This window comes from Varanus komodoensis, unplaced genomic scaffold, assembly GCF_004798865.1.
Source record: "Varanus komodoensis strain SLA01 unplaced genomic scaffold, ASM479886v1 scaffold187, whole genome shotgun sequence".
Classification (NCBI taxonomy): Eukaryota; Metazoa; Chordata; class Lepidosauria; order Squamata; family Varanidae; genus Varanus; species Varanus komodoensis.
This window is the reverse complement of record NW_025335543.1, coordinates 6,162-28,838: the sequence shown is the minus strand read 5'-3', so window position 1 is coordinate 28,838 and position 22,677 is coordinate 6,162. Positions and strand designations below refer to the sequence as shown.

Genomic DNA, 22,677 nt, shown 5'->3' with positions numbered 1-22,677 from the left:
CTCACACCAACTGCCCCAGTGACTCCATCCAGCCACCTCATCCTCTGACGTCCCCTTCTTCTTTTGCCATCTATTGTTCCCAGCATTAGGCTCTTCTCTTGTGAGTCCTTCCTTCTCATTAGGTGGCTAAAGGATTTGAGTTTCATCTTCAGTATCTGGCCTTCTGGACCAGTCAGGGTTGATCTCCTCTAGGACTGACTGGTTTGATCATTTTGCAGTCCAAGGGACTTGCAGGAGTCTCCTCCAGCACCACAATTCAAAGGCCTCAATCCTTTGGCGCTCAGCCTTCCTTATGGTCCAGCTTTCACAGCCATACATTGCAACTGGGAAAACCATAGCCTTGACTATACGAACTTTTTTCGTCAGGATGATGTCTCTGCTTTTTAGTATGCTGTCTAGATTTGCCATAGCTTTCCTCCCAGGTTTGTACCCTTAATAGATGCGAAATGAGTTTTGAATTAAATACAGCTTTCGGAAGGCATTCATGAACACAAATCCTTTCTAATGTGTCCTGGTCCAAGTGGGTCTTGAAGTTGGCAATGGTTCTGAAGTTGACAATTCTGCAGAGGAATGAGTCTACATACATAAATAATCACAGCTGGCTGAGTCACAATGAGGACGATAACATGAGATATAAAACTTGAAAAGTTTCAGACTGCAACATAAAAATAATGGCCAGCTATACACTGAATTTTATACTGCACACTATTCTTTGGCGGAATGGTGGGATCCACACTGAATAAATACATCATTTGGGTTTTTAAACAGGGGGTGCAAACCCCATGACCGAATCTTTAGCCTTTTCCCTTTCTCCCGTTACCCCTTTGTATTTTTGCTGCCTACCCTGATGAAGAGTTCTGAGAGTTTGCCATCTTGCACACTTTTGTGGAATGTTGGCTGGTCTTAATAAGCATTCTGCCCAATTGTGGATTATGGGTTGTCATAGAAATGCAGATTTCTAACCAAGTGTAGTTCCTTTATTTTTTTCTTCTTTGTCTTACAGGGAGTCAGTTCTCCCCGCCCGCCACACGACAGCAGAGATGAAGCCCCGGCAGCTGTTCATTGCCATGAAAGATTTTACGGGGGAAACCAGGGTGGGTAGGGAAGTGAAGGTGTCCAGAGGCAGTTTGCTGAGTCAAGAGGAGGCCTGTGAGGGTTCTCCTGATGGGACGTTCTGGGCCAGGGTCCTGGACATAGACAAGGTGGTCCGAGTACCTCCATCAGCAATCCAGGAGCTGAGCAGGGCTCGTTTTGGGCTCCTGGAAGCGGTGACCAATGGAGACGAGCGCCTGGAGCTTTTCCAGCAGGAGCGGTTGATGCACAGGCTCAGTGCCCTCCAGAAGGGGGACCCAGTACGGGTTCAAATCACCTCCGCTTCCGGGCAGAAAGTTCAAGGCATCATCAGATACCGGGGACCCATAGATAAGAGCAAGCATGATACAAGCATCATCTTTGGGGTGGAGCTGGTGGTGAGTTGACGTAATTAATGGACGGCAAAGGGGGGCTTCTGTGTGTTTCTGTTGGTAGGTTTGATTCTGCAGCTAAAGCAAGTTTCTAGTACTCAGTGAGGCTCATTCATTTCTTAGAAGAGAGGGGTCTAATTCTTAGGTATGGTAAAACATGGGAAATGACTCCTTATTCTTGCAATATTTAGCAAAATGCAGTGCTAAATGGGGGGAAAGAAGGAAGACATATACACACCTGTTAGTTCAACCCTTGCATTCCTCACCAAAACTATCTAAATCATTGGAGCAGCAAATCTTGGGACACCATTTGTTTGTTTGTTTGTTTGTTTGTTTGTTTGTGGGACTTCTATGCCGCCCCATTCGCTGAAGCCTCAGGGTGGCTCACAACCATAAATAAATAGAATCCAATAAAACAATATAATTTAACAATATAAATTAACAATATAAATTAAGTCACCCTGGCCAAAGGATAAAATGAATAAATAATATTAACAATTAAAATAACGTTTGAATAAAAAGGTCTTCGCCTGGCACCGAAAAACAAATAACGACGGCGCCAGGCGGACCTCTCTGGGGAGCGCATTCCATAGATTGGGCGCCACCGCAGAGAAAGCCCTCCTCCGAGTACTTATCTTCCTAATTTCCTTAACGGAGGGTTCCTGGAGAAGGGCCTCTCCTGCTGATCTCAAGGGGCAGGCGGGCATATATGGATGTAAGCGCTCCTTCAGGTAACCAGGTAACCATGCTTTTCAGGAAAAGAATCTCAAAATTTTTGAGAGGGTATAAAGGGAAGAAGAATTCAAATGGCTTCCTGTGGGTATATTACCTCTTAGAGCAAGGTTGGCAACTAGTAGCCCTTTAGCTATTTTGGCTTACCATGGGCATCCGCCTTCTGGGGCTAGTGGGTATTGTGGGCCAAAGGAGTATTTGGAGGGCCAGAAGTTACCTGCGTCTGATTTAGAGATATTCACACTTTCTCTTGCATAACAAAAGAAAGATTGTGTAGCTACTTCAGACCTAGTTTCTTGGAAGCTAGCCAGGGGTGAACTGCTAAGGACAGGGGAGACAACCTGGAGCCCTGTTGTCTTGGGTTTTGGGCTATAATTTCCAATGGCCCCCATCAGCACAGGTCGGGTCAGGGATTGTGGGCATTATAGTACAAAGTCTCTTGAGCTAGAAGGTTGGATTAGAACTGGGAATCGCTGATTCGGACTCCTGTGTACTCACCACGCTTACTGGTGTAACCTTGGGCCTATCATGATCTCTCAGCTTTAGCCTGTCTCCCAGGGTTGTTGTAAAGATAACACTGGAGTTGGGGGAGAAGTAAAGGAAGAGGTCTTGTCTCCCCCCTTGCAGGGCTCAGCAGCTGGGAAGGGCTTCACCAATGGTTCCTTCAAAGGGCAGAAGTTCTTCTCTTGCAGTGAGAACTGTGGTGTCTTTGTGCCCGTCAACCGGATTGAGCCGGACGACTCCGCCGAGGGCAGCCCACTGGCTCCAAAAAGCACCATCCGGGAATGCACCAGGATCCAGCTGACATCAGGAGATCCCCTGTTGTCTCCAGAGCTGGAGATTGGGGACCGCGTTTTCTTCAAGATGGATGACAGCACCCCTACAGGCACTGTGTTGTTCTGTGACCACCTTCCCAAGAAACTGGAGGCTGGGGTGTTTGTGGGGATTCGCCTGGTAAGGGGTTCCAACCCTTCTCTCGCTGCTTGTATGCAGGCAGGAAAAACTGGAGAGGGCGAGGTGGAAAACATCAGCCCCTCAGCATCCCTGCAGCTTTCAATCTGATGTGCTCTTTTATACTGGATCCCTTGTTTCAGTCCTGCAGATGAGCACCCCATGGCTCTCCAAATGTGTTGGCCTACCAATCCCATGATCCTTCATCACTAGCTGAGCTGGCAAGGACTGATGGGAGTGGTAGGCCAAAGCATCTGCAAGGCCCTAGTTATCCATCCCAGCCGTAGAGAGGCACCCTTTCCAATAATTTTGAGAAGTGAGCTGTTTTAGGGAACTGGAGGTTATGGGAAGAATCCCTGTCTTTAGAAATGTGTTGCTTGAAATCCAAAGGATGCTCAGATCACACAAGGCTGTTTGGGGGGGGGGGGTCTTAAATTGATTCTGCTCCACTTCCCCTCCACAAAAAATAAGGGCTAGAAACTTAATTTTGTATTTTGCTGGGACATTGAGGAAAACATGCTTTGGAACCCTAACCCTGCTTAATTTACTTACAGGCACCTTTGTTCAGTTCTTGATAGATTCTAGTCCCACTGCTGGAGAAGTAGTCAGTTTTAAGGGCAGGGAGAATTTAGGTGGGAATAATCTGGAGGTGAATAATCTAAAGGTGCAGAAAGAGAAACTGTTGGCTTACTACAATGATGACTTGACCAGATGGAGGGTGGAGCTTTGTAGCAGATAGTGCTACAGGATCAACCCTTTAATATTGACCAGTTTTAGCATACCTGTTGTCCATCTTCTAGGCTCAACAATGCTTCTGGTTACACAATGAGTCAGACTTACAACAAACTTCCCTTGGAATTCTATGCTTTAAATAAGTTTCTAGTCCTTCCTGTTACAATGCCTTGGAAATGTCTGCATATTCTTCTGCTTCCTGGCAAGCAACACCAGCTGTGTCTTTCAAGGTGTCTCTTGTGCACAGTGAAGAGAATTCTCTCCCGAGGTCCCTTCTGTTTTGGAACCAGCTCTTGACCAAGGGATGGGGGTCATCTGGTAGAAGTGGTGGGTCACTGCAAGCCACCGGTTCAACCTTCACTCAGTGCCTCCAACACAGGGATCATAACATGGAGGCTCACAGCTGACCAGCACTGGGAATCCCCAAGCAGGATCCGTCCTGGATTAGCTGTATCATGGCACAGAGCCCTCAGTGGCTGGCCAAAGGTGTTGTCTGTTCTTTATCTGGTGGTCTCTTTGGCTGTAGCAGGGCTAAAAAGAATGATTAAGGACACCGGGTTTCCAGCTGGAGAACTGGCATGTAGGCTTTCCCTTGTGTAACTCAAGGTACCTACTTACAGTTCCTGGGGTACCCCCTCCAAGCTCAGGCCAGCTGCAGACCTGCTTAGCTTCAGAAGGGTGGGTGCCTGATGTGCCTTTAGACCAGACTTTGAGCCATTGCAACCTGCCTGTTCACCTGCCCCAGACAATGGTGGTGGTGCAGAGGAAGACGGCTCAAGCCAGCAACAACGAGAAAGAGGGTGAGGCAAGATGGCAGCTGGTAACACCAGTGGTAGGAAGGGTTGGGAGGGGTCCAGGGGGGTGCCTTGCCCAAAAGCCCTGGGAAGGCCAGAGTTAGCACTGGAAATGTATGATTCCACCCTCCTCACCTCTGGAGGCACCCTAGATGGATTTTAAATCTCAACCTAGGACAAGCCCATTGGTTCCTGGGACGGTTACTTCAAAGGACAACTGCTCTGCAAAATCCCATCTCCAGAATACGGGATGCTCCTGCCGATATCCAAAGTGCATAAAGGTAAGGACCGCAACACCTGTGTGCTGGGGATGCTGGCTAGGTGGGTCTTCCCTCTTTGCTGGTCACAAGTGTATCTTCCGTGGTTTAGGTGCTTCTTCAGGCAGATGAAAAAAACTCAGATTTAGAGGAAAAGGGAAAGTGAATCAGTGATTCCAGGAGAGTGAATGGCCATTTTTCATGTTAAAATAAAATAAGCTGAGCATCTGAATATCTGGATTTTTGTTCTTCTTTATCATAGTATGTAACTGGTCCATGGGTTAGACTGTTACTGAGGCTGTAGTAAGGCAATAATACCCCACATCAGTTTTGGGTTTGGTTTGGTTTTGCATTTTGATACAGACATCAACTCATGCCTGTATATGTTCACGTCAGGGTGTGTGGGGGACCCCGATCTCTGATTAACCTTGCAAAAACCCCATAGTAAAGGAAACCTAAATTTTGACAGATTTACTAGGCTTTGTCCTAGTAAAGTTAACCACATATTCATACAGTTGCTTGGGTTTTCTTGTTTGTCTTTAAAGTTGAGCTTTTCAGAATTGTTTGCTCAGCTGCCCAAATGCTCATTTGCAAGGACTGATGGTGGAATATAGATGTGGCTGGAGAAAGTCTATTTGAATACCTGTATTTTTAGAATATCTGGCATATAGTTTCTCTCTCTTTCTCTAAAAGAACAAGCCGATAGAAGCCCTGAATCTTTAGCCAGCAGTTCCTCCCTGTCTACCTCAGATGACTATGAAGATTGTCCATCCCCCTCGTCCATCAGGTATCCTCCAAGGATGGAAGAGTGTGCCCCCAGGGAGCCCTTAAGCTTGCTTCCATCTGCAGATCTGGAGGACCACAAGAAGAAAAGGAGAGGATCTTTGGAGAAGAAAAAGGAGGAGGAAGAGGAAGAGGAGAATGGTGACTTCACTGATATCCATGGACCATATAGCCATCATCTCTTGGAGATCAATTCCATGGTGGAGGTCAACAACCCACCAATCTACGGGGTGATCCGCTGGATCGGGGAGCTACCTGATGTGGATGAGACCATTGCAGGACTGGAGTTGGTGAGAATCAGGGGGTGGGTGATCTGACTTATGCACATGCTCTGTGGCTCAGTCCCTCATTGTGTGTGAAGACATAACAAAATACATACCACAGCTTTCCAGCTGGATGTGTTAGTCCCAGCAGAGGATTCCACACCCCCTAAGATTCAGAAAAGGCTTTTTTGCTTAGGACTACAGAGCTGATGAAAAGTTACATTCCCTACCATTGTTGTGATCCAGTAATTATCAGCCTCTCTTTCCAGTGGATAAGGTTTGTAATTAAAAAAGCAAACAAACAGCCCATCCTTACTTGCTAAATGCAAAGATGCATTTACCATCCTGCCTGCTTGTGCTTTTCGCTGTTTGTTTGGTGAAGTGGCAAAACGACTCCTCTCAAAAGAATTGCATTTGAAGGGACGTAGCTCCAAAGAAAGAACACAATGCTGGCAATGTGGTTTATTCATTGAGAATCCCACTGTGTTTTGGACTCATACATTATCTGGAGCCTTTCCCAGGGTCTAGAAAACAAGATAGTACATTTAGGGCGCAGTCCAGTGGTGATGTGTGTTGGGGTTCAATAACCAGAAGACTTCACCACAAACAACAACTCTCGGTGTTCAGCACCTGTATTAAGTACAGTCCTAAATGTAACAGATAATTGTTAGATTCAATTGCTATGAGAAACCTGTAGGGCCTCGGTGAAGATGAATATCACCAGGTACTGTGAGCTCCTTACCTGAGAAACACTTGGGTCAACAATACAATGGAAAGAAACTTGGGTTTGTTGTAGATCACAAGCTAAATATGAACCAACAATGTGATGCAGCTGCCAAAAGGGCAAATGCGATTTTGGACTGCATTAATGGAAGCATCACTTCCAAAACATGTGAAGTACTAGTTCCACTATACTCAGCACTATTTGGACCTGATATGTCACAGGTAAAATTTATTTTAGTTCTTGTGCGCCAGGCATAGGGTTCACGTACCTTTGTATGCTGGGTTCAATTTTGGCCCAGACATTCCCCCTCTCTTTGTATTGGTAGCTTTATTTATGTCAATTTTCATTCCTAAAACGGCAAAAAAAAACAAAAACAAAAACACAGCAAAACTGAACAGGATGGCAAATTAAAGTAACCAATTGACCATATTTTAGAGCTAATCTGAAATATGCTTAATCTTAACTCTTTAAAACAGCATTTTCTGTGTACAAAGTAATTTGAGATTACCTCTCATGCTTTGTGTCTTGTTTTGGGTGTTTTTATCGTAGAATCTACAGGAAAGCTGAAAAGGCTTCTCCGATTCCAGGGTAGAAGATTTACAAGCTACAGTATTTTGTTGATGTAGGAGTCAGCTCTGTCTTCTATGTTTCCCAGGAGGAGCCGTTACCTTCGGGCTGTACGGATGGGCAGTACAGAGGAGTCTACTACTTCCACTGCCAGCCAAACAAGGCACTCTTTGTCAAACTGCGCCATTGTCGTCCAGACTCTCGCTTTGGCACCCTGCAGAATCCGGAAAATCCCATTTCACGCTGCAACTCCCTGGGTACGGTGCAAACGTGATGGAAGTGAAGAAGGGGAGGCGATGAAAGTTAAAACACTGTTCCAGAGTGATCCTGCAGCCCCCCAAACTCCATTTGGGGTACCATAGGATTCTTTGAATTCCCAGGTCTCCAATATCAGAGCTGGGAATCCGTACTTGGCTCACCTACCTCCTTGCTCTCCTTTGCACCAGGAGCCCAAAGGACCATGCCAGGTGCTTCTTCAAGGTTGGAAAGGGGCATTTCTATTGTCAGGGATGAGATAACAGAAGCCAGGGTGTGACACATCCTATCTCTTCTGCATTCACTTTTCCTCCCCATGAAGCACCCCATCTAGATGGCCAAAAATGGCTGTCTAGCAAAACCACAGGGCCAGACAAGTGTGGGGGCGAAGCTCACTTCCAGCACTCCTGGTCTGCATGGGGCACTCATCCTCTCAGCTTGGGGCTGAAAGTCATCTGGAGAGGACTGAACCCTTGGTTCCTTTAGCTCAGGGGTGTTGAACCTCTTTCAGACCCAGGACCAAAGTGCTGAAAATGCCAGCATTTTTATCTTCCATCTCTTACCCAACAGAACCTTTCATAATGAATGATGGATGGACACAAGCTGGGAAGTGATCAAGGGAAAGCATCTAAGGTCCCCAGACTGGGCAGCTTAGGGCCCTGGGCCTTAGGTTCTCTCACTTCCATACCCCATTCAGTAGTTTCCAAACTGGATCCCAAGAGGAACTGAAGTGTGGCTCGGGTCCTTAGGAGAGACCTTGACAGCCAGTGTGGTGTGTTGGTTACAGTGTTGGACCAGGGACCCAGGAAACTTGGGCCAAGCCCCCACTCAACCCTGAACCACTCACAGACACTCAACCCAACCTACCTCACTGTGAGGCTAAATGGAGCTACGGAACCCACCTTGGGGTTCCTCACATGAGGAGAAAGGTGGGATATGAATGTTATGTAACAATAATGCTTCCAGATCGGCTGCATTTATGGCCATCGGAGCAAGTAGCTACCTTCCAGCTTTGTTGCCACATCTCTGTTAACATGCGAGCAGTGAGATCGTCTGTGATGAATGATCTCCATGGCTCACAAAGCACAGTCTGTCCCCACTGGCCTCACTTCATTTTCCTTCCCCACTCAGATTTCCGTGTGTACGCCAGCAGCAGGGTGGAAGAGAACACGCCGCCGCCACCGTTGGGCACCCAGGGCATGGAGCATCTCTCAGGTTGGAAGAAGGGCATCCAGGGACACTGCAATTCCTGCTACTTGGATGCCACACTTTTCTGGTGAGGCTGCAGCTGACATGGCTGAGGACTTCTTGTGTTTGCTTCCCTGCATGGCCATAAAAGGCAAGGGAATCATGACAGGGAATACAGCTGGGAAATTTGCCGTTATCCTGTTACAAGGTAGCTGCACTTCCATCTTTTTGGCTTGTGACCCTTGCCTTGTTCTCAATCACACTCTTGTCTTGTCTTGCCTTGAAACACACTTCTGGTTCCTGGCCTTCTGGTTCTGTGACTAGGACTTTGATATTAGGCGTCTGACCCTGACTCACCTTGGGTCCTGTTGTTCCTGTCTTGTCTCCTGCCACCCACATCCCATCCCTGGACCATCAGACCCCTGCTTTAAAGGCTAACATCTTGGAACTGGAAGCTGTGGCATCCTAGTTGTTAAGGGCCCTGCTTCCTGGGGAAATAGTCCACCCAGTTCAGTCCATGCTCACCTGTGAGCAAAGCAAGTGACCACGGCCTCACTGAGCACATCTGTAAAGTGTTTTGCTACACAGATGCATGGGAAGTGCTTTGGAACAGAAGTTAGCTAAGGATCCTTAATTCTATGGGGTCTGACAGGAAGGCAGCATGGGGACTACAGGATCGGCTTTAGCATCAAAGAGGCCATCATCCCAGTCTGTGTCAGGCACAATTAGAACCCAGCAAATTGACAATAAGCTATTGCTTATTGCTCACCCTACCCAGTTTGGATCTAATTCACTCCCATCTCTAAACCCTCCACACACAAAAGTCTGCATAAAAGTCTTCATAAATGCAGGGAGAAAAACTGGTCGCCCCCTCTTCTAGGGGGCATCACCCCTCCATTGATAGTGCAGGTAAATGTATCTTTTTCTGGTCCAAACAGCAAACATTCTTCTCTTATCATACTCTTTCTACTTGTAGTATGTTTACTTTCACCTCTGTGTTGGATTCAATGTTGCTCCGGCCTGCAGATGAGAATGATGGGGAATGTTACATCGAGACACGGGACCTGCTGCGGACAGAGATTGTCAACCCGTTGCGCAAGTAAGCTCATCTTATCCCATCCCAGGCTTACTATTTTTCCTGTTTTTCTGAATTAGTCCTATGAAGCAGGAGCAGCTCATTGCATAAGATCACTACCACTTTAACACTATGTGGCTAATTCACTTTGACCAGGTAATAATATTAGGGACACATGAGGGCAATGGTAAGTGCTAGAAATCTATTTGAAACAAGAAGTTTTTCAATCTCCCTGCATTACTTTGCATTACTGTAATCTTTTATTACCAGGTCTTTTATAAATCAAAAAGACATGTAGAGTTTTTGGCACCTTCCAAATGTTTAATGTTCACTTCTATTTAATTGTGAAAGGAAGCAGGTAAAGCCATTCCATTGCTGAGCTGAAGATAATTAGAAGGAAGCAAAGTTCAGAAGAGCAACACAAATACCTGCCCATTACATTTTGTTAAGGTTCTACGAAGGAATAATATATACGTCCTTTGAGAGACATTGCAGTGTGATTGTGAGTTTGCAGGGCTGTGACTCTGGTAATCCAGTGCTCTAGTGCACACTTAGTTGTGAAACCGCTTGGATGACTTGGTCCATCACGGACTTCCAGTCTGACCAACCTCACAGGGTTGCTGTCAGAACATGAAAAAGAGGAAGAGGAAGATGCTGACAGCTGTCTTTGTTGCCTTGCAAAAGCAAAGAAAATAGCTGCTTCTTCTAAAGATGTATAACATAATAAATGCATCTTTACACCTCCTTTCCCCTCAAAATACTGTTTTTCTCCCAAGGCAGGAGTTTCTTTTCCTTTGAGAGAACATGCGGAGAACATGTTTTTGCAGAGCAAAAGTTGGTGCCACCTTGTGAGGATGCTGTTGGCCTCTGATACCATGTTAAGAAAATGAGTCTTTGTCAGGGTAGCCCTCTTAATTAGGGGCTTTCCGAGCAAGTGACTCAGGTTGGGCAGCTTTCCAAAATGGGTGACTCATCCATGCCATTGTCTCAGAAATAGTAAATGAGTCACCTCTAAACTTCATGGGTCCCTCACACTAAAGAAGCCTCAGCTGTCCTTGCAGGAGTGGGCCTAGGACAGTGATGGCGAACCTTTTAGAGACCGAGTGCCCAAACTGCAACCCCAAACCCAATGACTTATGCAATGGGCCAACACTGCAATAAAACTGAAAACAGCCAGTCCAAGCAAATATATATATAGATTGGACGAGTTGCAGCTAATGAGTTACGGCTCATGATGTCACTGCCTGGAGCAGCTACTCCTTTCCGAGCATGCGCATGGCCCTATGTGTGCTGCTACCCGATGCTGGGCTGCTGGGGTGATACTGGGGCGACATGGCTCACGTGCTGACATAGAGGGGTTTGCGTGCCCACTGTGGCATGTGTGCCATAGGTTCGCCACCACTGGCCTAACCCTACCCTGGTGCAGTCCATGAACCCTAATATAGTGGTAAAATACCACTGAAAGGGACAGTGTTGAAAAAGCCTTCATTAAGTAGCTTTTTCTTCACCGCTCAGCATTTCTGCCCATTCTAAGCACATTCCAACCATCAAAATCATTCCAGGACACCTCGTTTTTCTAACCCTGATGCACACCCCTAACCCTAATATAGGGATAAAGTTCCATTGAAAACAGGTTAGTTTTGAAAAAACCTTCCTGGAGTAGCTTTTTCTTCACAGCTCATCACTTCTGCCCATTCTAAGCATATTCCAACCATCAAAATCATCCCTCATTTTAATAACCCTTACCCAGTGATGGTGAACCTTTTAGAAACTGAACCTTTTAGAAACTGGGTGCCCAAACTGCAATCCAAAACCCAATTTTTTATTGCAAAGTGCCAACACTGGAATAAAACCTGAAAACTGAGGTTTTAATTTAGAAAAAACAACTCACAACCTGTCCAAGCAAATATATATATATATCCTTGGCAGTTCACTGATGGTCCATGTGAAAGCTTGGACTAGTCTTCGCTAATGAGTTGTGGTTCGTGACTTCATCACCTGGCGCCACTACTCCTTTCTGAACATTCTCATGGCCCCTATGTGCAGTGTTATCCAATGCTCGGCTGTTAGGGCGATGCTGAGGCGACTTGGCTTGCATGCCGACAGAGAGTGCTCTGCCTGCCCATTGTGGCACACGTGCCATAAGTTTGCCACCACTGGCCTAGGAGAAGGAGTATGTCAACTGTGAAGTGCCTTTCCTCAAGCTGGAGGATTCTGGGAGTTGTAGTCCACACCTGGATTGTGTCTGGTTGAGGAAGACTGGTTCAGAGTGAACAGAAGTCGTGTGATGACCTGTATTATGCCCATTTCACTCTCATTTGGACAGTTATGCCTAGTTTAATATTACAATTTTTCCAACCTGTGTTATTGCTATTAGATGAGAATTTAGAAGCTTTTTTTTCCCTGAAGGCCAAATTTGATTTTGACATCGTTCTCAGGGGTCACATTCCAGGATGGATGAAACATTGTCCAAACTTTTGCAGAATAGTGTTGGTTGAAGCTCTTACAATCAGGAACAAAGCATTGGAAGAGACATTTCACATTTTTAAAATTATGAAAAATGCGCAAAAGCTAGGGCAGCCCCCAAACAATAAGTAATGGGGGAGGAAAATAGGTGAAATCACGGGATGCGTGGAAATTCCGCAGGATAGGATGTAGCCCCCAGGTTTGAGGTTTCTAGCCCTCTATTAGATTATAAGCCTGTGGGACGGTCTTGTTCTTCCATGTTCTTAGTAAATCTAAGTCACTAAATAAATGAGGATAATTTGATGGCTGTTAGTGAAAGGGGTTCCATAGAATCTTTTTTTCTTTTTTCTTTTTGTTTGGTTTGGTTTTGTTTAGTTGTAAAGTCATGCCTGTCTCATCACGACCCCATGGATAACATTCCTCCACTCTCTCCTGTCCTCCACCATCCTTCAGAGTCCATCTGCGCCCACACCCACTGCCCCAGTGACTCCATCCAGCCACCTCATCCTCTGCTGCCCCCTTCTCCTTTTGCCGTCAATGATTCCCAGCATCAGGCTCTTCTCCTGTGAGTCCTTCCTTCTCATTAGGTGGCCAAAGTATTTGAGTTTCATCTTGTAAAGAGCAGTCAGAGTTGGTTTCCTTTAAGATCAACTGGTTTGGTTATAGAATCATACAAGTGGAAGGGGCCAAGTAGGCCATCCAGTACAACCACTTGCTTGCCTTCCAAAATTAGGTGGATGGGCTTCGGGAGGAATGTAGCCAAGGAGGAAAGCAGCCAAGGTGCTGAAGCATTCTTCTGTGAGGGAAGGTTACAATGTCTTTGTTTTAAAAGGTCTACGAGCCATTATGATGTAGAAGTACGTACAATCACCCATGTTGCTCCAGAGAATGGGGAGCATGTTTTCTCCTTTCGGAGTTGTAGGACCTGGGGTCATCCACTGAAGCTGAACAGTAGAAGAACTTGGACCAAAGTTCTCCACACTGCTTATCATTAAACCCAAGAAGTGTCTTCCTTAATATGTGACCTTTGTTTTTGGGGAAACAGGAATGGCTATGTCTGTGCCACTAAAATCATGGCTCTGCGGAAAGTTCTGGAAACGGCTGGGCATTCTTCAGGATTCACCAGTGAAGAAAAAGGTTTGAAGAATGTATATGGGGTGGCTGAAAATTTTGACCAACTATGAAGAGAATGGAAGATGGAAATAAAATTTGGCCAGCCTGCTAGTGTTGTCCCTTGCCCAGATGGAAAACCAGTGTGGTGTAGTGGCCAAGAGCATGGGAATGGGACGCAGGCTATCTAGTCCCCGCTCAGCCATGGAGCCAAGCAGGTGACTTGGAGCCAGTCACAGACTCTCAGCCCAACCTACCTCACAGGGTTGTTGTTGTGGGGATAAGATGGAGAGCAGCAGGAGGAGAATGATGTGAACTGCCTCGAGTTCCTTGGAAGGAAAAGGCAGGGCTTGAATGTACTAAATTAAATGTATCAAGAGGATTCAATGTCCTTATTTGTAGTGCTGGGTCTAGTCTAGTCCAAATCTAACTAATGGTTTTTTAAAATTATTCATCATGTTTATATGCCCTCTCTCCCCTTCTGGAACTCCAGGTGGCTTCTTGCAGTTCCCTGGGGTCTCCCCTCCAAGCTCAAGCCAGCCCGGGACTTGCTTAGCTTCAGCATGGGGGATGCCTCTTATGCCTTCAGACCATACTCTGGCTGTTGTTTTTGTTACCAGAAGTTTAAACTATGCCATTAATACTGTAATTTAAAGCATATTTGCATGTAGAATTGAGAGCCAACATGGAGTGGTGATGAGAATGTTGCACTGGGGGTCTGGGAGATCCAGATTCTAGTTCCTGCTTGGCCATGCCGCTCACTGGGTGACTTGGACAAGTCTCAGCCTGACCCACCTCACAGTGTGGTTGTGGCGAGGATAAAAATTCACTATTTATTTATTAAATATGTATAAAAGCCACCCGTTAGCTTTATGCTCTCTGGGCAGCCATTACAATAAAAACATCAACAATAACATTAACAATACAGTTAAACGTTATAAAAATAAACAAGATAAACACAATCTAAAGACAAAATATAAATTAATACATGAGATTAAAATTAGAACCAGTGCTGTCAAAATAGATCATTTAAGTAGTGCCACAGGTGTGTCGGAAGGACTACATAAAGAACCTTGGGTTCCTCACAGGAGGAAGGAGGCAGGATCTTAATGCAACATCATTGTCCTCCTCATATTGGGCTGCAATCCAGTGCAGGTTTAGCTGGGCTGAATTCTGAGCTGGAATGTGTCAGGTTGCCCCATCAGGTCTCCATTTCAGTGCTGAGGTCCAACCTGCTTATAGAGTTGTTGTTTCGTTGCAGTCATGCCCAATCTATCATGACCCCATGGACAACATTCCTCCAGGCTCTCCTGTCCTCCACCATCCCTCAGAGTCCACCCAAGCCCACACCCACTGCCCCAGTGACTCCCTCTAGCCACCTTATCCTCTGCCGTCCCCATTTCCTTTTGTCCTCAATCATTCCCAGCACCAGGGTCTTTTCCAGTGAGTCATTCCTTCTCATTAGGTGGCCAAAGTATTTGAGTTTCATCTTCAGTATCTGGCCTTCTAAGGAACAGTCAGGGTTGATTTCTTTAAGATTGACTAGTTTGATCTCTTTGCAGTCCAAGGGACTCTCAGGAGTCTTCTTCGGCATCACAATTCAAAGCCTCAATTCCTACTTACTAGAAATGCCAGATAAGGGTGCGAACCAGAAAGGGATTGTGATGGGCGGAGGAGACTGATATGTTGAATGAAGGGATCGGGGTGCGGAGAGACATAGTCCTCCTTCCTCATATTATACCCTGTCCTTGCTCTCTTCTCCCCACAGACCCGGAGGAATTTCTTACCCTTCTGTTCCAGGTGCTGAAGATGGAGCCGCTCTTCCAGATTCGGTAAATAGGCTTCTGCTTTCATGGAATGGGCTTTCCATGTGGGCAGCATTGTGTGTTAGAGCTATGGTGAAATCAAAGCCTACTGAAATTCTGAGTCCAGTTACATTTTGAGAAAATATCCACCCATGCTGAGTTGGCTGCATTTTGTTTTTTTGTCTCTGCTAGTTTATTGGAGTGGCACAGGACATGAGGGTTTGAATTGACCAGGGGTCGGCAACCTTTAACACTCAAAGAGCCATTTGGACCCTTTTCCCACACAAAAGAAAACACCAGGAGCCGCAAAACCCTTTTGACATCTAAAAGGAAGATAACACTGCATATATCTTTTTTTACCTTAATGCTATGTATATCTTCATTATGATTTAGCTGCAGCTCTTGTTCAGTCACTAAAAACTTAATCTTACATTATAAACTAGTAGGACTCCTTTCATATATTTCAAATAGGAGAACAGCTTCCTGAAGAGTCAAAGTCAGTGCTAAAGGGCTGCATGCATTAAACAGCAAACCCCATAAGTTCATCAGCAGTAAAAGCAAATGAATCTACCCACATATCATTAAACATTTGGTTTTCTTCAGAAACTTTTTTCTTCAATTTATCCATGGTTGGCCTATGGGGGGGGGGCAGGGGATGAGCTCAGTAAATCAGTGTGGCTGATTAGCAGATAAACAGTCAAGTGCTGTGAATTGTGACAGGTCCCAAGTGCAGCTTTTAACATTCAGATGAAGGAGATTACATTGGGACAAAGAGAATCTTTTCAGCAGCATTTTGTGTAACATGAGAGACTGCAGGAAGCTTGTTTAGCAGAGGAATGTAGCAATTTACTTAACTAGCTAGCGTTGAGTTCCTGAATGGAGCTTCGAGCAGATCAGCAGCTGTGCCAGCACATGTTTTGAACGACAGAGCCGCAGCAGAAGGGTTCAAGAGCCACGTGTGGCTCCGGAGCCACGGGTTGCTGACCCCTGCCCAAGACCCTCCACATGGCTTACTTGGCCCCTTTCCTGGAATCTCACCAGGCATCCTCTGTGCATTTTGACATCCACCATGAGAACTAGAAATTTAGAAGGAAAAAGAGGTTACACAAGTGGTGAGCAACTTGTAGCTCTCCAGTTTTTATGGGTCTGCAACTTCCATCATCCCTGAACAGGGCAGATGGATCTTAGAGTCAAATGATGTTTGGATAGCCACCAGTTCTATTTCTGCCCAAAGTGAAAGTTTGTGGGTTTGAGAGAAGTTTTATATTGAGGCTGTATTTGGAAGGGGGGGGGGGAAGCGTTTGTTTCTCTATTAGCACAGCAGGTGTTGAACTCCTTTCAGTCTGAGGACCAAATTCCATCTACAAGAATCTTTCAGGTGCCATATTGCATTGGTAGGACAGAAGACAGAAGGACTGGAGCCAAAAATAGCCATTTAATTTAGCGGAAAGCTCTTCCTGCTAATAATCCTGATATATGGGAGTCATTAGAACCCTTCAGAATTTGGGGGGGAAATCCACAAAAACTGGGAATCACCAAATGATGGATAGTTGTGGGGAAAGGGGCAGGCACAGAAGGTCAGAGTTGGCCTTCAACATGCAGTTGTCCACTTTCCTTCACATTCTTCTCTTGCCCCTCTTTCCTACAGCTTATCATGTGAGCATCTCCTTACCTCCCTGTTTCTCTCTCCTTCCCACCAAGCTCAGCTCACAAGGATCCTCATGGCTGCATCTTTTACCAGATATTTGTTGAAGACCACTCGACCCGAGCAGTGCCCACAGTTCAAGAACTCCTAGAGGGCTCGCTCATCACTGGGGACCTCAAATTCACAGAGGTGAGGCCAGAAACCCACAGGCTTGTTAGGACTGAGCTCTGCCTTTCTGCCTTCCCACCCCCTCACTTCATATATCAAAGGGCCAGCAGGCTTTCCAGCTGCTGACTCCAGTTCCCATCAGCCCCCACTGACATGGTAACAATGGAGAGGATGGGTGTTGTATCCCACCCAGTCTTGCAGAACCACCATTGCTGTATGGTGTGAAAAAAGGTTCTTCTTTTTACGGAGACCTTGGTTGAGCTGTGAGGGGAGGGCCACATATGGTCTCCATCCACATTCTTACCCTTCGTCTGTTTCTGGTGCTTCCTTCCTGGCAGGCCCCCTCCTGCCTCATCCTGCAGATGCCCCGAAACGGAAAAAACTTCAAGGCCTTCCGCACCATTCAGCCCAGCCTGGAACTGGACCTCACTGATCTTCTGGAAGAAAGTAAGGCGATGAAAATTGTTTTTGTTTCTATACCGCAAAGCTGGCTGAGTCACTTGCAATGGTTTGTAAGATGGGTGGTACAGTAAAATCACATAAAATGTCCAAATTACAATGTAAAAGCAAGACAGGTGCTCTAGAGCAAGTGCTTCTCCCCAGATTCATGGCCTTCAGAGGCATTTGAACTGCAACTCCCAGAATTCCCATCCAGCAGGGTCATTGACTGGGAATTCTAGGTTTTCATAGAATCATAGAATAGTAGAGTTGGAAGGGGCCATGAAGGCCATCGGGTCCAACCCCCTGCTGTTGCTGGATACCAATTCACACCATTCCACTCAGATGGCTGTCCAGTTTCTTTTTGAATGTCTCTAGTGTGGGAGAGCCCCCCACCTCGCTGGGCAGCTGGTTCCAACATTGTATTGCTCTGACAGTGAGGAGGCTTTTCCTGATGTCCAGCCTAAACCTGGGTTGTTGCAACTTGAATTGATTATTCCGTGTCCTACACTCTGGCATCAGCAAGAAGAGAGCTTGACCTTCCTCTTTGTGACAGCCTTTGAGGTACTTCTAGAGGGATATCATGTCCCCCCACGCCCAGTCTTCTCAAGGCTGAACATGCCCAGTGCTCTCAGTCCCTCCTCATAGGGCAGTGTGTCCAAACCCTGGATCATTTTTGTTGCCCTTTGCTGAACCCTTTCTAATTTACCTGCATCTTTCCTAAATCTTGGTGCCCAGAACTGGACACAACATTCCAGGTGAGATCTGACTAGTGAGGAGTATAGCGGAACTACTAGTTCTGGTTGTTATAGTCACCCAGAAGACACAAGGCTGGGGAAGTCTTCTCTGGAGCATTTCTGAACTGAAATCAGCCCTCTGCCCGAAAGGGCTTCACCGCCCCTCCTTGAACCCAAGGAAGACCTCACTTCTTTGACTGACCCAGATACATCTGGCTGTTCCATTGCAGCCCTCCGGGAGTGCTGCATTTGTCAAGGACTAGCGGTGACCGAGTGTCCAGATTGCTACAAGGACCCCAACTTTGGACCTCAGCACATCAGGCAGTTCTGCAGGATCTGCTGTCAGCAGGTAAACCTGGGGCATCTCGGAGGAAGGGGTCATGGCAGGCTGCAGCACAGAACGACTGAGTTGGAGGGGGATTGTGGGCCATCCGTTGTAACCCTGCCCAAAGTGGGAAATCACGCTGCAGTGTGGCTCCTCATTCTAACACATTCTTCTCTGGGCCTGCCTCCGCAGGTTCACAAGCACCAGGCGCGACGTGGCCACCATCCCCGTCCTTTGCATTTGCCAGAGGAGCTGTCCTGCTTGGACCCCCTGCCTGAGGTCATCCCCCGCCAGACCATGCAGCTGTTTGGCGTCCTCTGCATTGAGACCAGCCACTATGTGGCATTCACCCGCCATGGCCCAGATGTCCACCAGTGGCTCTTCTTCGACAGCATGGCTGACCGCGAGGGTAAGCTGCCATGTGTTGCCATCTTGGAAGCGGCAGGCAAGCCACTTCCTGTGAGGAACAGGAAGTCTCTCCCTGCCACAAAGAGGGAATTCTGTTCTATCTTTTGAATCTTAGGTATCCCTCCTAAGGCATCTTCTTCTTTTAGTCCAAGTCCTCACCCTCCATTTCATTTAACCTAACCCCTGCCTACCTCACTCTTCTATTTTCCAGGTGGGCTGAATGGTTTCAACATCCCTCGTGTCACGCCCTGCTCCGAGGTGGCAGACTTCTTGGAAATGTCCCCTGAGGAACTCCAGCGCCTGGATCCCAAGTCCTTGCCCACTTACGCCCGTCGTCTGCTCTGTGATGCCTACATGTGCTTCTACCACAGCCCTTCCCTTGGTCTCTACAAATAAGCTTGTGGGTGAAGAATGTGAGATTTCTGGAGGAAGGCACAAATGCTCCAGGGATGTGGCTGGAACTTAGAGCATTTGGGATGGCCCCAGCAAACAAGCCAGAAACATGAGGTCCAACTGTGTGAGGCTGGCTTCTGTTTCTCAGCAGCACCGTTCATCCTGATTGACTCTGAGTAATCTCATCGGTAGAGGCATCCATAGCTGCTGTGTTGGGATCAGCCTGTGCCAATGGCAGAAATTAGCTCAAGGCATGCTGGGTGCCTTTCCCAACCAGTCGTCTCCTTCCCAAGCTTTTGTTTGTTCCTGGTGACTCCTCCTCACTGACACAAAAGCACCAGGCTGCTTTGCATACCTAAAGACAATTCACATTTGTATTTCGGGTGCTCACTCCACACTTGGGTGGGAAACTCCACTTGGCTTGCTTGGCCTGGTGCATGTTCACTGGAGCAGCTTACCCAGAAGGGCATTCTCCTTAGCCCATGAATCTACCCAAAGCCACTTCATTTTCTGACTGTAGGTGAATTGCAATCCATGATCTTTTCGGTGGCGGCACCCGATACTTGCAATTCACTCTCTAATCAAGCCCACCTAGTGCCCACTGCTGCCCTTTCTATCCCAGATGAAAACAGCTTCACACAGGTATTTAAGCCTGCTTGTCACTGTTTTTTGTTTTAGATGGTGTTTGTGGATCTTATTGTTAGGCACTGGGCACAGCTGCAGTGTCAATGAAGATACATCCACTGTAAACTTTTCATATTTGGTTTGCACTGCTTTGAGGGGTGCTGCCCTGGAACCTGAAACCAAAAGGCAACTTACACATTTAAAAAAAAAAAAAAAAAAGATACCCTTTCCTTTTTGAAGTTGAGTGTGTTTTTATTAAAAGCTCCAGAATCAGGACATGCTATTCTAAATGCCTGGATATTTGAAATAGAAACACTATGGTAGAAAATTGAGGAATGCATATGTGTAACTTTTAATATTTTAAGTGTCAACTAATAGGTGATATGATATGCATGATAAAGCACTCCAAAACAAGTAGTATATCCATAATTTTATACATTTTAAAAAGTTAAAATACATATGAGTGCAGATTTTAGAATGTGAAATATTTCACTCTTATACTGACACAAAATAATTTAAATCTATAATTTTAAAAAACCATTCTATAACATTTATAAACTGGATGCACCCCTAGTGGTCATTTGTGATCAATACTAAGAAATAAAATCTGCCGCTAGTAAACAGGGACTTTTGGAGAGCAGGAGGTTTCCAGTGATCCGCTTTCATTGCATGATATTACAGAGCCCATGTTCCAGCCCTAGAGAGGTTGTTGGCTATTGCATACTCTGCATTTGCGAAGAAACCATGTTTTGCAATCCCTTCATGGATCACTACCTTGCCATGGTGAAGGGGCTTGGGTAGCGCAATGAAGCTGTGAGCTATGCCGTGCAATGTATGGCTGTGAAAGTTGGATCATAAAACTGAGCACTGAAGAACTGAGGCCTTTAAATTGTGCTGGAGAAGACTTCTGCAAGTCCCTTGGATGGCAAAGAGATCAAATCAATCCTAAAGGAGATCAACCCTGACTGCTCTTTAGAAGACCAGATGCTGAAGATGAAACTCAAATACTTTGGCTTCCTTATGAGAAGGAAGGACTCACTGGAAAGACCCTGGTGCTGGGAATGATTGCTGGCAAAAGAAGAAGGGAATGGCAGAGGTTGAGGTGGCTAGATGGAGTCACTGGGGTGGTGGGTGTGAGCTTGGGTGTGTTCCAAGGGATGGTGGAGGACAGGAATGCCTGGAATAATGTCCATGGGTCATGATAGGTCAGGCACGACTTTGCAACTATAAAAAACATGTTTTGCAAAGCCCCTGTACATCTCCATATATCCAAAGCATCCTGGATTTATCACTGAGCAAGCAGGATACATATGGATTCCACTCAAATAGTTGTCCATTGAGTGAATGTTGTAGTCTAACTCAAGCTAGATCTCTCAGGTTCAGATCCAGCACCTGAGTTCCCCTCCTGCCATGTTCACATGAGACAGCTGAGCAAGAAGTCAACACTCAACCCTTTTATTCCATGTGAGGTCTTTGCAGCACCCTGCCCACTGCCCGATGGATGTCTTTGTTCCTCAAGGTGTAAATGATGGGATTGAGCAGTGGCGTGACCACAATGTAAAAGACAGCAATATGCTTGTCTCGATCGGAATCTGAGCTTGACTGGGGTCCCATGTAGGCAAAGATGCCAGCGCCATAGAATAATGTGACAACAGCCAAATGGGAGGCACAGGTGGAGAAGGCCTTGCGACGTCCTGTGCTTGACCTCATTTGTAACACTGAGTGAAGAATGAGGCCGTAGGAGGTCAGGATCACTGAGAGGGGACCCACTAGGATTAGCGTGGATGTCACAAAGATGATGGGCTCTGTAAAGCGGGTGCTGGGACATGTGTGCTTTAGCACCACTGGCAGTTCACAGAAGAAGTGGTTGATATGGTTGGAGCCACAGAAGGGGAGGCAAAAGGTGCAGGTCACATTAATCAGCGCGACGAGGAAGCCGCCGGACCAGGAGGCTGAAGCAAGCTGGATCTGGTGCCACCTGCCCATGGCCGCAGCATACATCAAGGGACTGCAGATGGCCAAGTAGCGGTCGTAGGCCATGGCACCTAGCAGTATGCATTCAGTGCAGCCCAGGGATAGGGCAATGTACATCTGGACCATGCAGCGGGTGAAGGAGATGGTTCCATTTCCAGCTAGGAGGTGAGCCAGCATCTGGGGCAAGGTGCTGGTGACATAACAGATCTCCAGGCCTGAGAGGTGAGTCAGGAAGAAGTACATAGGTGTATGAAGATGAGAGTCAGTCAGCACTAGGATGATGATGACCAGGTTACCCAGGATGGTAAGCAAATAGATGGTCAGGAACACAGCGAAGAGCAGAACCTGTGTCTTCCGATGGCTGGTGAGCCCCGCCAAGATGAAGGCTGTGTCTGTGGTGAGGTTCTCAGCTCCCATCCTGGCCTTATCTCCGCAGAAAGAGAGAGAAAGAAAGTGGTATTCTGTGGAATGAGGACTACCTTTTTTGGAAATGTATAAGCTCAGACTTCTATAAGCTCAGACTAAAGTGAGAACCAACCCATTAAAAAAAAACCTAATAGATATTCCAGTGCTCCATGATTTGAATATAGCATTCAGGTGTACCAAGGTATGAGGATTCTCCATCACATGAAGCATAACATTTTGAAGTACAGGTGTGTAAATTGCAGCGCTTGGTCCCTTCTGTTGATGTGGCACCTGGAATTTGGGCACCCTGTTCCTTTGCAGGATGCGGCTGGCTCCTGACAGCCCACCAAACAGCATTACTGAGGATGGTTCTTTCCCTGTATAATTGGGCATCC

The 22,677-nt window shown here is 46.5% G+C and overlaps 2 protein-coding genes across 4 annotated transcripts in view; one reads left to right on the top strand and one right to left on the bottom strand.

Annotated features, from left to right (window-relative positions):
- Positions 1–20,177, top strand: part of LOC123021769 (ubiquitin carboxyl-terminal hydrolase CYLD-like) — a 20,658-nt gene extending 481 nt beyond the window's left edge. Inside the window, exons 2-15 of one of the 3 annotated variants that reach the window (XM_044426831.1) lie at positions 1,004–1,469; positions 2,823–3,149; positions 4,848–4,953; positions 5,623–6,002; positions 7,355–7,523; positions 8,653–8,797; positions 9,686–9,808; positions 13,296–13,387; positions 15,129–15,192; positions 16,867–16,999; positions 17,317–17,425; positions 18,384–18,502; positions 18,671–18,887; positions 19,098–20,177. In XM_044426831.1, the coding sequence (XP_044282766.1) occupies positions 1,041–1,469; positions 2,823–3,149; positions 4,848–4,953; positions 5,623–6,002; positions 7,355–7,523; positions 8,653–8,797; positions 9,686–9,808; positions 13,296–13,387; positions 15,129–15,192; positions 16,867–16,999; positions 17,317–17,425; positions 18,384–18,502; positions 18,671–18,887; positions 19,098–19,282 (2,598 nt within the window). In that variant the 5' untranslated portion in view covers positions 1,004–1,040 and the 3' untranslated portion in view covers positions 19,283–20,177. Of the gene's footprint in view, positions 1–1,003; positions 1,470–2,822; positions 3,150–4,847; positions 4,954–5,622; positions 6,003–7,354; positions 7,524–8,652; positions 8,798–9,685; positions 9,809–13,295; positions 13,388–15,128; positions 15,193–16,866; positions 17,000–17,316; positions 17,426–18,154; positions 18,175–18,383; positions 18,503–18,670; positions 18,888–19,097 lie in introns of those variants that run through there. The other 2 variants (XM_044426832.1, XM_044426833.1) reach the window with 2 other exon arrangements.
- A 1,181-nt stretch (positions 20,178–21,358) lies between these two features.
- LOC123021768 (olfactory receptor 2D3-like) lies at positions 21,359–22,294 on the bottom strand. The gene has a single exon (XM_044426830.1). The coding sequence runs from the start codon at positions 22,292–22,294 to the stop codon at positions 21,359–21,361; it is 936 nt and encodes a 311-aa protein (XP_044282765.1).
- Between the last annotated feature and the right edge of the window lie 383 nt (positions 22,295–22,677).